At 61.1% G+C, this 12,874-nt stretch overlaps 1 protein-coding gene across 4 annotated transcripts in view; it reads left to right on the top strand.

Annotated features, from left to right (window-relative positions):
* DPP6 (dipeptidyl peptidase like 6) overlaps positions 1-12,874 on the top strand; it is an 846,033-nt gene that overhangs the window by 825,599 nt on the left and 7,560 nt on the right. For all 4 annotated transcript variants that reach the window (XM_031455765.2, XM_031455767.2, XM_064487178.1 and 1 more), the window contains exons 19-21: positions 2,676-2,745; positions 4,503-4,697; positions 11,840-11,894. In XM_031455765.2, the coding sequence (XP_031311625.1) occupies positions 2,676-2,745; positions 4,503-4,697; positions 11,840-11,894 (320 nt within the window). The remainder of the gene's footprint in view (positions 1-2,675; positions 2,746-4,502; positions 4,698-11,839; positions 11,895-12,874) is intronic.

Below are 12,874 nucleotides of genomic sequence, written 5' to 3'. Positions count from 1 at the left end.
ATGAATACGGAAGGGTCCGAAGGCGGGAGAAGAAGTAAACTCCGGGAAAGCAGGAGTGGAGGCCGTGACGAGAAATGTGGTCACGCCCAGAGGGGCCTCAGCCCCACCGTCTCTCCGGGGTTTGGGTTTCTCTCGACTTCCGTGGGATGCACTCAGATCCCGCAGGACACACTGGAACCACAGGCAGCGTCGAGTGTCCAGGGAGCAGAACCCCGCTCGACTGACTTGCAGCACGTCAATCACGATCAAAAGAGAAGCTATAGATTAAGAAGAGCAAGACAGAAACTGGGACGTCTGCAGACGCCCGTCCTCAGGGCCCGGGGGGAACCACGGAACAGAAGGTGAGGGGCAGGAGGGACGCGGGTTCAGGCAGAAAATGAGGGCTCACGGGGCCCTCAGGAGCCCCAGCTCGACGGAATGAGAAGGAGAGGGCAACGCCTCCAGGAAGACGTGGCGAGCGGCCCCGTCGGAGCCCGCGCCGGGTTTCACTGGGGCAGAAACCAGCAACCCTGAGTCAGCCGGGCCTGAAACCCGCTCCCGCAGGCGGGGAGGGGACGCCTCTGCTGTGGACGATGCTGGCCTCTGATGGATGCAGCTGAACAACAGCTTGTTCACCTGAAGTGCCACCCGCTTCCCTGTGGGGCCGTTTCCTGCAAGGAGAGCTGCTCTGACGGCCCAGGGGTATCCTGCTATGGGGAGCCCGATCGCTGAGACAGCACGTTCCAAGGAAATAGGTCCAGGCTGGGCTGCCCGCACGTATGGCGTCCGTGACTGGGACAAACTGCCGCACGGAACTTGGAGCCCTGTGACTCAGACAGAGCCAGACGCACGAGAGCCTCAGGTCAACTGGATACTCGTCTTTGTGCCTTCCATTTACAAGGAAGAACCAAGAGGCAAGAGAACAAGACGACTTTAGATGGACAGTGGGTGGAGGGAGGGAGGGAGGGAAGGAGGGGGGAGGGGTGAACAGGCAAGCAAGCAACTCCCCCGTGCCCCCCCCCCCGCCTTTGTCTCTGTCTGCAGACCTCACGAGGCTCTGTGACGTGCAGGGTCCCAGCGAAATGAAAAAGGGGGGCTTAGCACGCGGCAGAGCTTCACGCCCAGCCGGGGGCCCTTGCACAGGCCCCCATGCTGCACAGGTCGCGCTCCGGGAAGCCAGCGACCTCCCTGGTCAGATGCCCTCTCCCCGCCCTGCCCCGCCCCCACCAGCCCGTCTCTCTGCACCCTCCCTCCTCGTTTTCTTCCACAGCCTTTGAGGCCAACTATGGTTCCTTTACAAGATCCCTTCCCACCCCCCAGCCCAGGGCCCCTCCTCCAATCCACTCAGCACCCCAGCTCACTCCGTGCAGGTTCCCAAATCCTGAAGCACTATGGGGTGCATGTCTCCCCCCTCCCCCAAAAAACGCAGGAAAGACCTTTAGAAACAAGTGACCCACTCCCCCCCACCCCTCCTGGCCACCGGAGTTTCCTTCCCATCGAGAGGTTTACTTGGCAGGTAGACGGGGCTGAAGGTGCAGCTGTGCGCAGGGCTGAGTCTGCACATCGCACTGCTGTGTCCCCGAGAAGCTGATGGATGTTGCACCACCGACCTGTTTTTGTTTTGTTATGCTTTGTTTTTCATTTAATGCTACCAGAGGCCCCGGCTTTCCGTAGGGCAGCAGTCCATCTCCAGGAACCTCTCTGAATGTATTCAGCCTGCTGGCGGCCAAGGTCTGCCCGTGGGCTCATCAGTGGCAGAAAGCCCAGACCATGTTTTATGGATATTTCAGTGATAAAGTCTCCTGTCCCTGGGCCATTGATCTAATTTGCAAGCCATTAACATTCATCCAGAATCAGTAATGAGACCCTGGTCAGCGCTGTCTGCTAAGCCATCCCCCAGCCTGGGGTGTATCTGTAGTAATTGCACGGAAAAAAGCCACTAATTCCAATTTAATTGCTAATCTGGGCTGTGGTTAATGTCAATAAACAATTTCTAACTCGGCCAGAAGGCTTGTTTGGGGAGGCACAGAAGAAAGCGGTGAGGGAAGCGCCCTCCTCCCTACCCGAGGAGACGCAGGTTGCCAACGGCCAGATCTGAAGGCCCTGGGGTGCCCGCCCCGCTTCAGCCCACACGCAGTGAGGCCCTCCCGCCCCGGCTCTGCACGGAGGGTCCCCACAGCTCTCAGCCTGTCCCTCTGGGCCGCTGCCCCCGCCTCACCCTGCCCCCTGCCCGCAGTCTCTTCCTCTCCCCGTCCCCACAGCCCCCAGCAGCCCTCCCCACTCACTCAGTGTGGCAGCAGTGCCCCCCCACGCGCCCCCACCCCCGCCACCTCGCAGAGAGAGCCGCACGCTGCCCTGGGGGCCGCTTTTCTCCTTGCCTGGAGTGCTGTCCTCAGCAGGCGCTCAGGGTGGCCCACGCGTTTCTGTTTGTCAACGCACACCTGTTTGCAAGACTGCATTTAAGCTGCAGATGGAGAAACTAAGCCTTGAAGAGATGAGGTGCTTTGTCCAAGTGCAGCCTGAGCCTGAGTCACTCTGTCTGGAGGGGAGGCCCAGCCGCGCCCCCTCCAGAGCGCCTGTCTCCCAGGCCCCGGGCCCTCCCCGGGAAGGGCCCCCCACGGCCAGCGCCCTCCTGCCCCCTCCTTCCTGGCCGACCTGCCCCCCTAACGTGCGGCCTGTGTTCTCTCTCCGCCTAGACTTGCCGGTTCAGATCCTCAAGCCAGCGGTCTTCTCCGACACCGCGCACTACCCCTTGCTGCTGGTGGTGTGAGTATCTCAGCGTGAAAGGCTCAGGCTCGGAAGGTGACGAGCGGGAGTGTGGTCTTCTTGCCGCAAGCGCAAAGCTCAAAACAGTTTAGCTCGTCCTTTCTATGACTGCCCGTGGCCCCAGACGTTAGAGGAAGGCAGGGCTGTGTCCCCCTCATCCCAGTCGCCCTCAGGGGCTTTGCAGCAGCCAAAGCAGGTCTGTAGTCAGATTCTGCGGGTCGTGCTGCGGTGGCCGGTCAGCGGGCCTGGGGACAGGCGTCAGACCTCACCCAGCGGGGCAGACGCCCGCAGAGGCTTGCGGCGGGCCCGGGGCCCCCAGGAAATGGAGTTGGGCGTGGCGGGCGTCTGGCCTCGGGCCCCCATCCGTCACCGACACAGCGATCTCAGATTGGCCTCCTGCTGATTAATAGCCTTGGATTTGGATTTCGATACCCACTTTTAAGAGCTTACTAAGCACCTCTGTCGGTGTCCTGATGAGGGCTTGTGTGAGTGTGTGTGTGAGTGTGCGAGTGTGTGGGCATGTGTGTATATGATTGTGAGTGTGTGTGTGAGCGTGTGTGTATGTGATTGTAACTGACTGTTAGAGAGTGTGTGTGAGCGTGTGCTCTCCCGGGCAGTTCACGCCCGACCCCCGCCCTGAGCGCTATGGGAGGTCAACGGGCATGGCGGGCACGGGGAAGCGGGCTCAGCGGTGACGCCCTGCAGACACGGATGTTTGAGCTCGTGGGCCTTCCGTCCGTCTGTCCTTTCAGGGCCGGGGAGGTGGAGCTGGCGCTTGGCCTCTGGGGGCGCATCCCCGTATCTACCTGCAAGGGGGGCAGGAGAGAGCAGAGGCCATACTGGGGTTGCTTCAGGGACGCAGCGACATCACTCACCCGAGTAAATGTCCTGTGTGACCCGCCCGGTGCCCGGTGTCCCTCAGGAACAGAGCGCTGAGACCCCGGTCTCCCACCCCCATCCTGTGCCCAACCCTCTGTCCTCACTGCCTGGAGGTCGCTAAGCATTCACTGGCACCACTGGGCCAGGGGGAGGCTTCTGAACGTGCTCCTTTGGTGGGGATGGGACGTCTCTGTTTACAAGGGCCCTGTCCGCAGCGCTGGCCAACTTCCACGTGTGACTGTAGCTGACAGAGTCATGTATGTGCCCAGAGGGCGAGCAGGGAAGACAGGGGACCAACAGAAGCCACTCAGCTGGGAGCTTGGCTGATACTCTGCCTGTGGCAGGGGGAGTGTGGTGCAGGCTGCCTCCTCTTCGAGGAGATGCGACAGAAAGCCAGCCAGATCCGCTGTGCGCTCTGCTTCTGAGCTGACCAGAGAGAATTCCTTCAGACCAAGGGCACTGCTAAAAGGAGCAGGATACCTGGTCACTCACGTGATGGGGACCGAGGAGCAGCCAAGCCTAGGAGAACCCAGGAAGGGTGGGAGGAGCCGGGCCATGTGGTGAGGGACACCGAGAGGAGATGTGGGAGCACTTGTTGGAGTGTCTCCCACCGAGAAGATGCCCTTCAGTGACTGTCCCCGTGCCCTTGTGCCCGGCGTGGCCCTCGGAACACTCACTTTCCCCATCACCCCCTGGTGTGTGGGTGATGCTGGTGATGAGATGGGCCATGGGGGTGGGCGTGGCAGCCCAGGGTCCCGGCACCCTACAGGAGGCGAGGGCAAGTCCCTCCGGGGGTGGGGAGACTCCTCAGGACCCGGTGTCTGCTGGGCCAGCCGCTGCCCCGCACAGCGTGCCCAGGCCTGGCCTGTCTGTTGCAGGGACGGCACCCCGGGGAGCCAGAGCGTGTCCGAGCGGTTTGAGGTGACCTGGGAGACGGTGATGGTGAGCAGTCACGGGGCCGTGGTGGTCAAGTGTGACGGCCGGGGCAGCGGCTTCCAAGGGACCAAGCTCCTGCATGAAGTGCGGCGGAGGCTGGGCACCCTGGAGGAGAAGGACCAGCTGGAGGCTGTGCGGTGAGGCCCCGCCCGGGGAGGGGACAGGGGGCAGAGAAGCGAGAAAGGCGGGGTGGGCGTGCTTCCTAAGTGGGGGGCGCGTTTCTTGTCCGTGTGCACATTTTGCCTGCGACTCGCTCGGACTTACAGCGTTCTCTGGGCCGCTCCGGAGTGAGCTCCCGCTGGCGCCGCTCCTGCGGAGTTTTCACGCCAGCGTGCACAGAGCCTCGAGGCTTGTCCATTTACTGCCTGAAACAGGTGCAGAGACCGCGAGGTGGGCCTTCGCGGCTCCTCAGTTGCTTGGACAGACCTTGGCCGGCGTCTGCACATCTTTGCCCGTTGCCCACTGGGTGAGAGGGAGGAGGGAGGGGGGACGGAAGGAAGAACAAGGACGGGAGTGGGGCTGGAGCCCTGCAGGGGTCGCCGTCCCTGAGAAGGGGACCCTCCGCCCTTGCAGGCGGCAGGTGGGGGATGGGCACGTTTTGACCCACGGTTTCTTCACAGCCTCATCCCTGAGGCAGCAGGACCAGGAGAGAGTCCCCGAGAACAGAAAGTCTTAGTGCAAGGGGCGGATGCTCACAATTAATATTGAATTTCATTGTTGCCCTGGAAAGAAAGACACTGAGAACCTGTCTCAGGCCAGCTGGCCTGCGGACACCTTAGTCAAAATGCAGTTTTCACAGTTTACAGTACAGGGATTGTAGGGCCACACATGCCTTTTCCCGGGAGAGCGCAGACTCGTTCTTGGAGGGGCAGGTGGGGCAGAAAACACGACTGCCATCTTCATCGTGGATAGGGTGCGCGACGCTGGACCCCAGGCCCTGGCGGAGGACACGGCGTCCTCCGGGCAACCTGCAGGCGGCTGGCCGCCTCTGGCTGCCCCCCTCTGAGCTGGGGGACGAGAGGGCGCCAGGCTGTCTCACACTCGCTGTGTTTCTAAAAATAAGGGATTGGCCAGCCATCTGTTCAGAAACAGGGCAGAACCTGTTCCAGAAAAACAGTAAATAATGTCACCTTTCAAGCCACTGAGGCCTCCAGGAGCAAGAGTGCAAGCCGGCAGCGAAGGCGCAGACCTCCTCGGGGGGCCGGGACCCAGACATCTCGGGCGGCAGGAAACTCTCCTTGATTCAGGATCTGGTGTTACCGCGTGTAAGCTGGTACTGCTCGCCGCACGACAGGCCAATAAATCGAGAGACGGGGTGTTGGGGCAAGGAGGAAGGACTTTATTCAGAAAGCCAGCAGACTGAGAAGATGGGGGACTGCCCCGTGTGTGGTTCTCCCGACTCCCCCTCCTGCTTCTGGCCCAGAGCCCACTTCCATCACAGCTGACCCGAGCACAGCCCCTCCCAGGCCCAGCGCCGTGCAAAAGAAGAGACAGTCACGTGAACGGATGGACTGGACACAGGAAACGCTACACTAGCACTTGGAGCACAGGCTGCAGCTGCAAACAGTCCTGCCTGGGGGGCTTCTGGGAGGAGGTGGCTTTTGGCAAAGACCTCGCCACAGAGGATTAACAGGGATTTGCCAGCAGAAAATGAGAGGTGCATGGAAAAAATATTGTGAGCAAAGGCGGAGGTAATGTAAAGACACAGCCTGTGCAAAGCACACCGACAAGGCAGCCTGTGTGGCATGGAGGGGCAGGGCAGGGCCAGATCAGGAGGCATTCCCACACCGTCCGAAGCAGCTGCTGCTTGCTCTATAAGCGGCAGAGTCCCAGCACAGGACTTTTAGCAAGGAGGTGGCAAGGTCACCTTTATTTTCAAAACCGTACTCCTGGTGGCAGTATGGCAAGTTTTGTGGGCCCGGGTCCTGGCAGGAGACATTCACACCGGATGCTTTAGGGAGAGATGGATGACGTGCGTGTCTACAGAGGCGTGGCAGGGCAGGGTCCCCTGGGCGGCGGCGGCCCCGGCTGTGGGAGTCTGAGCGTGAGAGGCAGCGCCACGCCCCGGAGGAGGAGTTTCTGCGGCAGAGCCAGCAAGGTTTGTGAGTGAGTGAATGCGAGGTTGGACCAGTCGAGCCGGAGGTGTGTTCTGTGACCCTCACAACCCCATGCCCGCCCACCGCCCGGAGCAGGACAGACTTACCGACCACGTGTCTCCCCCAGCCACTCCTTCTTGCCACATGAAGTCCTCGGCTGTGAGCCTCCCAGCTCTGATGGCACTGAGAGGAGCCGTGTGGTCTGGGACACCTGCGTCAGTGTGGGTCTCCAGGACTCGGTGCCAAGACGCAGGTACATGTGCAGAAGGCGTGTTTGTGCAGACTGTGGGGGCCGGAGCACAGCAGCGGCAGAACCATCAGGCCGCAGGGCCATCTGACCTTGGCAGGAGGGCCTCTGACAGCAGCTGGGCTCTGAACGTCTCTGTCAGGACGACGGAAAGCCCAGAGCCCAGGGGCCAGTGGAGGACCCCATGCCAGTCACTGCAGGGTCAGCTTGAGCCACCCTGGAAGGTGGGAAGGCATGACCACCGGTGCCCATCAGCCAACAGCAGGCCGGGCTCTCCTGAAGAAAGGAAGGAGGGCTCACCCCTGCCCTCTGTCCGAAGGCTCCACGTGGGCCCACAAGACCCCCTTCTCCTCCAGGGTCTTCTCGCAGACCCCCACCCACAAGGCTTCTACCATCCTCTCCAGCTCAAGGCCCTGCCACTGGTCCCCTCGGGGCTGTGTCCCAGCTCCCTCCCCTGAGCACACATGTCACACCACGTGATCAGCACAGCCGCGTCCGGGTGTCAGCCCACCTGCCCAGGGACTCGGTGCTCGGCCGGGGCCTCCCCAGTCCTCGCTCTGGGCCTCCGCACGCCCCGGCACGGAGCTGCGCTCAGCACGGTCTCCATCCAGGAGGACACCCCGGTTGACTCAGCCCCGCCGTCTGCTGTGCCTCGGGCCATCAGGCAGGAATCCGCTCTCCTTCATCTGGCGGCTACACTGTTCACCAGGAAACAGTCGTCACATGGGAACCGCCAGCTGATGAGTGGGAACACAGCAACAAGATGATAAAAATGCCTGACATTGGGGAAAACAGCTTTCCCGAGAGGACTCCAGAGCTTTTTACAACGAGGACCATTGCTGCAACGAATGGGCTGTGGATCAGGAAATGAATCACCAGGGAATTAGATGAAGGGTCCCCAAGCACTGGAAGCTGCCTGCTGAGAATAAAACCCGTGATGTGTCCCCAGCGGGGACGGAGCCCGAGACCCGGCTCTGCCCTCTGAGTGCCCGTGGCTCACCCCCCCGCCGTGCTCTCTGCAGACTGCCGCACGGATCCCAGCTGTTGGGGTCAGGTGGGCCAGCCACCCCAGACCACTCCACCAGGTGCCCCCAGGTGCACGTCTGCACATCAGGGATTTGGCCCCTGCGGAGAAACGTGCTCAGTGGTGCCACGTGTGTGCGCAGGCCGACTGTTCTGAGGGCCGGCCTCGTTGGGGGCAGTGGCGGGGTGTGTGTGTGCGTGCACCTCAGACTCCTAAATCTGGCAGACGCGACTGGAAGTCCTCCGGGCTCTCCTGTGATACCTGCCCCGTGTTTTTAAAGAGCAGACGTGTTCAAGGTTGTGTTAGTTTCCTTGGGCCAGAACACCAAAGTCAAGGTGCGGGCAGAGCTGCACTCTCTCTGAAACCTGGAGGGAGGCCCTGTCCTGGCCTCCGCCCGCTCCCGGGGGCTGCGCCCCTCGGCTTGCGGGCGCGTCCCTCCGTCCCACGTCTTCACGTGGCCGTCTGCTCCCTTGTCTCCAGTCTCCTCCGCGTGTAGGACACCAGGCCTGCTGGATTAGGGGCCCACGCTCCTCTGCTGTGACCTCACCCAACTTCTGAATTACGTCTGCAGTGGGCCCTCCTGACGAGTACGGGCACACTGCGGTTCGGGGGTTAGAGCTCCAGCGTATTTTTCAGAATTCAACCCGTGGTAACTGCGCACGTCAGCGACACAAAGCCCCTCGCCCTGCACCGCCCACCCGCCCGTCCTGCTTCCCGGATGCGACCTCTCTCAACCCCGCCGTCTCCTTCATCACGCGTCCGCCTCCCCGATTCTGAATAGTCAGGACCACAGCAGGATTCCTCACCACGGGACTCCTTGTGGGCAGCCGCCTGGTCGGGTGGACAGTCAGAGGGGCAGCGCCCTCGCCCGGTGCCCCTCGCGGAGCCAGGGGCCGCTCAGCCCTGCTTCTCTCGGCGTCACTGAGCTGCCCCTGCAAGTGCTGTTGGCCTCTCACCTGGGTCACTCTCCGTGGGCCTGTTGTCATCTTGCCTCCCGGGACCGCCAGCACCCTTCCCAGTCGCTCAGACGCACCGGCGCTCTGCCCACCTCAGTGCTCCTCTCTGAGCCGTGGCCGCTTCCTTCTGCTCCACCTGGACCCCGTGTCTGGAGCATCACCTCGAGGCCCTCTCACAACTTTCTAGGCTGGGCCACGTGCCAGAGAACAGCAGATGAATGTCGCCCTTTTTATTTATTTTTCCCTTCAGATGTCTAGAAAACTTCTCAAAATGTCTCCATTCCAGCCCCGCAGTTGAGGTTGCTGTTTTCCTGGGTGTGAAATCTGCACAGAAAATCATTCCCATCTAGAAGGGCCTGGTATCGCCCCCCGGCCGGTGCTGCTGGTGAGCAAAACCGCGTCACTCTGTCTGCTGACCGGCCCCGGTGCGTGGCCTGCCTCCCACCCCCTGTCTGCAATTTCAGCCCTTGGGCCGGGCCTTTTCCCTCCGGGGGACCGTTGTTCTCTGGCCTTAGAACATTTTGACTATAACACGTTGAGAATTTCTCTTTTCTCTGTTCTTTCTTGCTGGAACTTTTATGATACTGATTCTGGTGCTTCCGGGTTTATTCTGGACAAAACTTTTCTCTCCTGTTTTCAGCCTTTCTGGTGAATGTTTATTCTCAGGTGTGACAACGCAAAACCCTAGCCTTCTTTCTGCGCCCGAGAGCATACTGTCCTTGGCTTCCTGGCTCAGTGTCTGTCCTCCCAGATGCATTAGTGATGGCTTTGCACCTGTTTCCTCTGGTCGCTGCATTATCTCTGTCCCCTCTGGATTCCTGGGTTTTTCTGTTTTGTTGTTGTTGTTTGAGTTTTGGTCTGGACTCTCATCTGGAAGGTCCCTTACGGTTCTGATGAAGCTCGGCCGCCTCTTCACCTGTAAGGGAGGCCCGAGTGCGGGGCCGGGTCTGTGTGCAGAGGGCTGCCTGCTGGCACGTAGGCTTTGCTGTGGAGCGGGGCAGGGACCCAGCACTTTCGGGGGGAGGCGCAGCGCTCCACCTGTTGCGAAGCCTCGGGCCCAGGGCCGTCGGCTCTGCAGCCCCGGCAGCGCTCTCCCAGGTGCCTGCATCTGGGAAGGCCGAGGGAGGCACCGGGAGGATGCAGGTTACCAGTCAGTTTGCTGGTTGTGATCCCACACCTAACCCCCTGCTGAGCCCTGGTGTCGGAGTGCGTTCGAATTGTCCACAGAACCGAGACCTGGGAAGTTCAAGTGACAAGTCTGAAGGCCCCACAGCCCCTTAGAAGCTGCATGGGGGTGGACACAGGACATGCTGCCCGCTGCGGTGAGAACGGGAGCTGGTGAAGACAGGGCCCGTGCGTCCGTGAGCACTGGTCCCTGAGAGGCGCGTGGAGCCTGACAGGGACACACACTCCATGGGCGTGACGAGGACGGTGACCGAGGGCCTGTAGGGATTCTCAGACGGACTCAAACTTAGGTCAGTCCACAGAGTTAACACACGTGAGTCGTCAGTTTTCGACAAATGACCTGGGAAACTGGTTATATTAAAATGAACAGTAATACGCAGTTGTCGCTCGGTATCCACGGGGACAGGTTCTGGGACCCACTCGGATTCCCAAATGCTAGGTGCTCGAGCCCCTTCTGCAGAGCGGGCAGTGTTCGCGCACAGCCACCGCCGTCCTCCCGGGAGCTTGCAGACACGCGTCCCTCCGTCCCTGCCACCTCCTGTGTAAGTGCCGTGTCAGCAGCCGCGATTGCGGCGTGGGCGCCGTGTGCGGCAATTCAAATGTCGCCCTTTGGAACTTTTTGGATTTTTTTCCCCGAGTATTTTCAGTCCGTGGTTGGTTGAATCTGTGGATATAGAACCTGGGGATACAGAGGACCGACTGTAATGGAGGCACAAAAGTCACCTGGATTTTTATCCTCATGAGAAGTCAGGGAAACTGCTGCTCTACGCGGGGCCTTCCCGCTTCCATGAACAGGCGTCCATTCACTTCGGACATCGGCAGTTAAAGTTCTGTTCTAACCAGGAGGGGCTGGCCAGGTCCCGGGATGTAGGGGTCCTTGAGGAGTTGGCAGGAGTAGGACAGGGCAGTCTCGGGCCCCAGGACGCGGAGGTCTGCAATCCCCTGGACAGAGAAGGCAGTTAGAAGTGACGGCTGGCGCCAGCCAGCAGACACCAGAAAGAAATCAGCAGGCAGCACCTAGGGCGGGAGTCACAAGGAGGGCTCGGCGGCGGGGACAGCTGGCAGGTGGGTGCAGACAGCAGCCTGTCATCCGCCAGCAGGTGGCAGGACTTCCGCGGCTGAATGAGATTTCGGAAAGCAGAAAGATTCCAGTCACTTTGTGGGGAAACCAGGGACCACGGGGGAAAGCTGGCGAGATGCCAGCAGGGATAAGGCAGAGTCTGGACCATGTCAGGCCTCAGCTGGTGGCATCCAAGGCGGAGCCCTGGCAGGAATGGTTCTGCCACCAAATAGGTCCAAGGCAGGGACGCCCTCCCAGGAGTTGGGGACAGAGGACACTGCAGGTGGAGGGGAGCCCCATGCCCTGACTCAGAGCCCTGTAGCTCCCGGAGCGCCTGTTCTCCCAGCTGACCCCAGAGGACCCTCCCAGAGCCTGGGGCGCTGGGCATCACGTGGACCAAGTCGAGGGTGCACCCTGCAGGCCTGGAAGTCTCCAGAGCAGCCCCTGGTCTCTGCACCAGGGGTTCTCGGCCCGCGAGCTCTGCAGGCCTGGGTGTCCCAGTTACTGCAAGGGCGCTCTGGGTTTTTAACGAGGGCATATGATGCACCAAGTAAGTAAAAGCAGTGAACACTCGTATTAGAATTCCAGTAGTTCCTTCGGCTTAAGTCGGGGTTTTCATCCTCGGCACCGCTGGGACGCACGGCCCTAGGCCACGGGGCTGCAGGACCTGAGTGCAGCGCACCCTAACCCCTCTCCCTGTTGCCCTTGCAGGCTGATGCTGAAGGAGCCGTACGTCGACAAGACGCGGGTGGCCGTGTTCGGGAAGGTAGGCCGTGCTGACCTGGGTCTGAGCGCCCCTGCTCGGGCGCTGACCTGCGCCTTTGCCAGGGCCTGACCTGATTTACTGGGAGTGTCTCTGGACAGCTGCGTGCGAGCAATTATTTTTTAAGAGAGTTTGGGTGTTCCGTGATTCCAGCAAAGGGAGCCTCTGACTAGCTCACGTGTCACTGCTTCTTTTCACATTATCTGGAAGGAAAGGCAGAAAAGAGGTCAGGTTCTTATGAGGATGCTCTGTTAGTCTCCTAACTGCTTTTTGGACACAGGCCTGCCGTGGTTCCCGGGCTGGTACCCCAAGAAGGATGGGGAGGCGAGAGTTTCTGTGTGTCTTTACGGCAGGAGTCATGTTAGCTCACTGGGTTCACTCGCGTGGAGGGGAGTCCGGGAGGTTCACACGGAACCAGAGAAGCTCCCATGGTGGGGGCCCGTCTGAAGGCCATAGGGGGAGTGGTGGCACTGTGGCTGGGAGTCAGGTCTGTGGAGGGCCACGCCCTGCTTCCCTGGCACACAGCCTCCCGCCGTCAGACGGCCCGGACCCGTGGCCTGTCGATCTCGAGAAGGCAGGAGCACAGATGGCAGACATGGACTCGTCTTCCCTCTGGGGAGCACCTCCCAGCACAGGCCCTCAGAGGGGCCTCGGGGGCCTGGCTGCAGGTGGAGGTTCGGACAGGTAACCAGAGCAACACCTCTGCGGCATCACCTCCGAGCCCAGCGACCGGGGGAGCTGGGTGCATGTGAGACGCAGCACTGCCCTGCAGGGGTCCCACACCCCGAGGGAAGACGGGAAAGGGGGGACCCAGAGGACAGACCGGAGCCTGGATGCAGAGTCCTGGGGCTCATTCTGTGCTGGCGATGACCCACTGCCTGCCTGTGCAGAGTCGGAGCCAGTGGGATCATTCATGGAGTAACTTTGGGCGTCAACACATCGCTTGTCCCCACGGCAAAGGTACTGGCTCCAGGCGGGGCGCC

Source organism: Camelus dromedarius, chromosome 7, assembly GCF_036321535.1.
Source record: "Camelus dromedarius isolate mCamDro1 chromosome 7, mCamDro1.pat, whole genome shotgun sequence".
Classification (NCBI taxonomy): Eukaryota; Metazoa; Chordata; class Mammalia; order Artiodactyla; family Camelidae; genus Camelus; species Camelus dromedarius.
The sequence above is the reverse complement of the archived record's forward strand: the minus strand, read 5'-3'. Positions and strand labels throughout refer to the sequence as shown.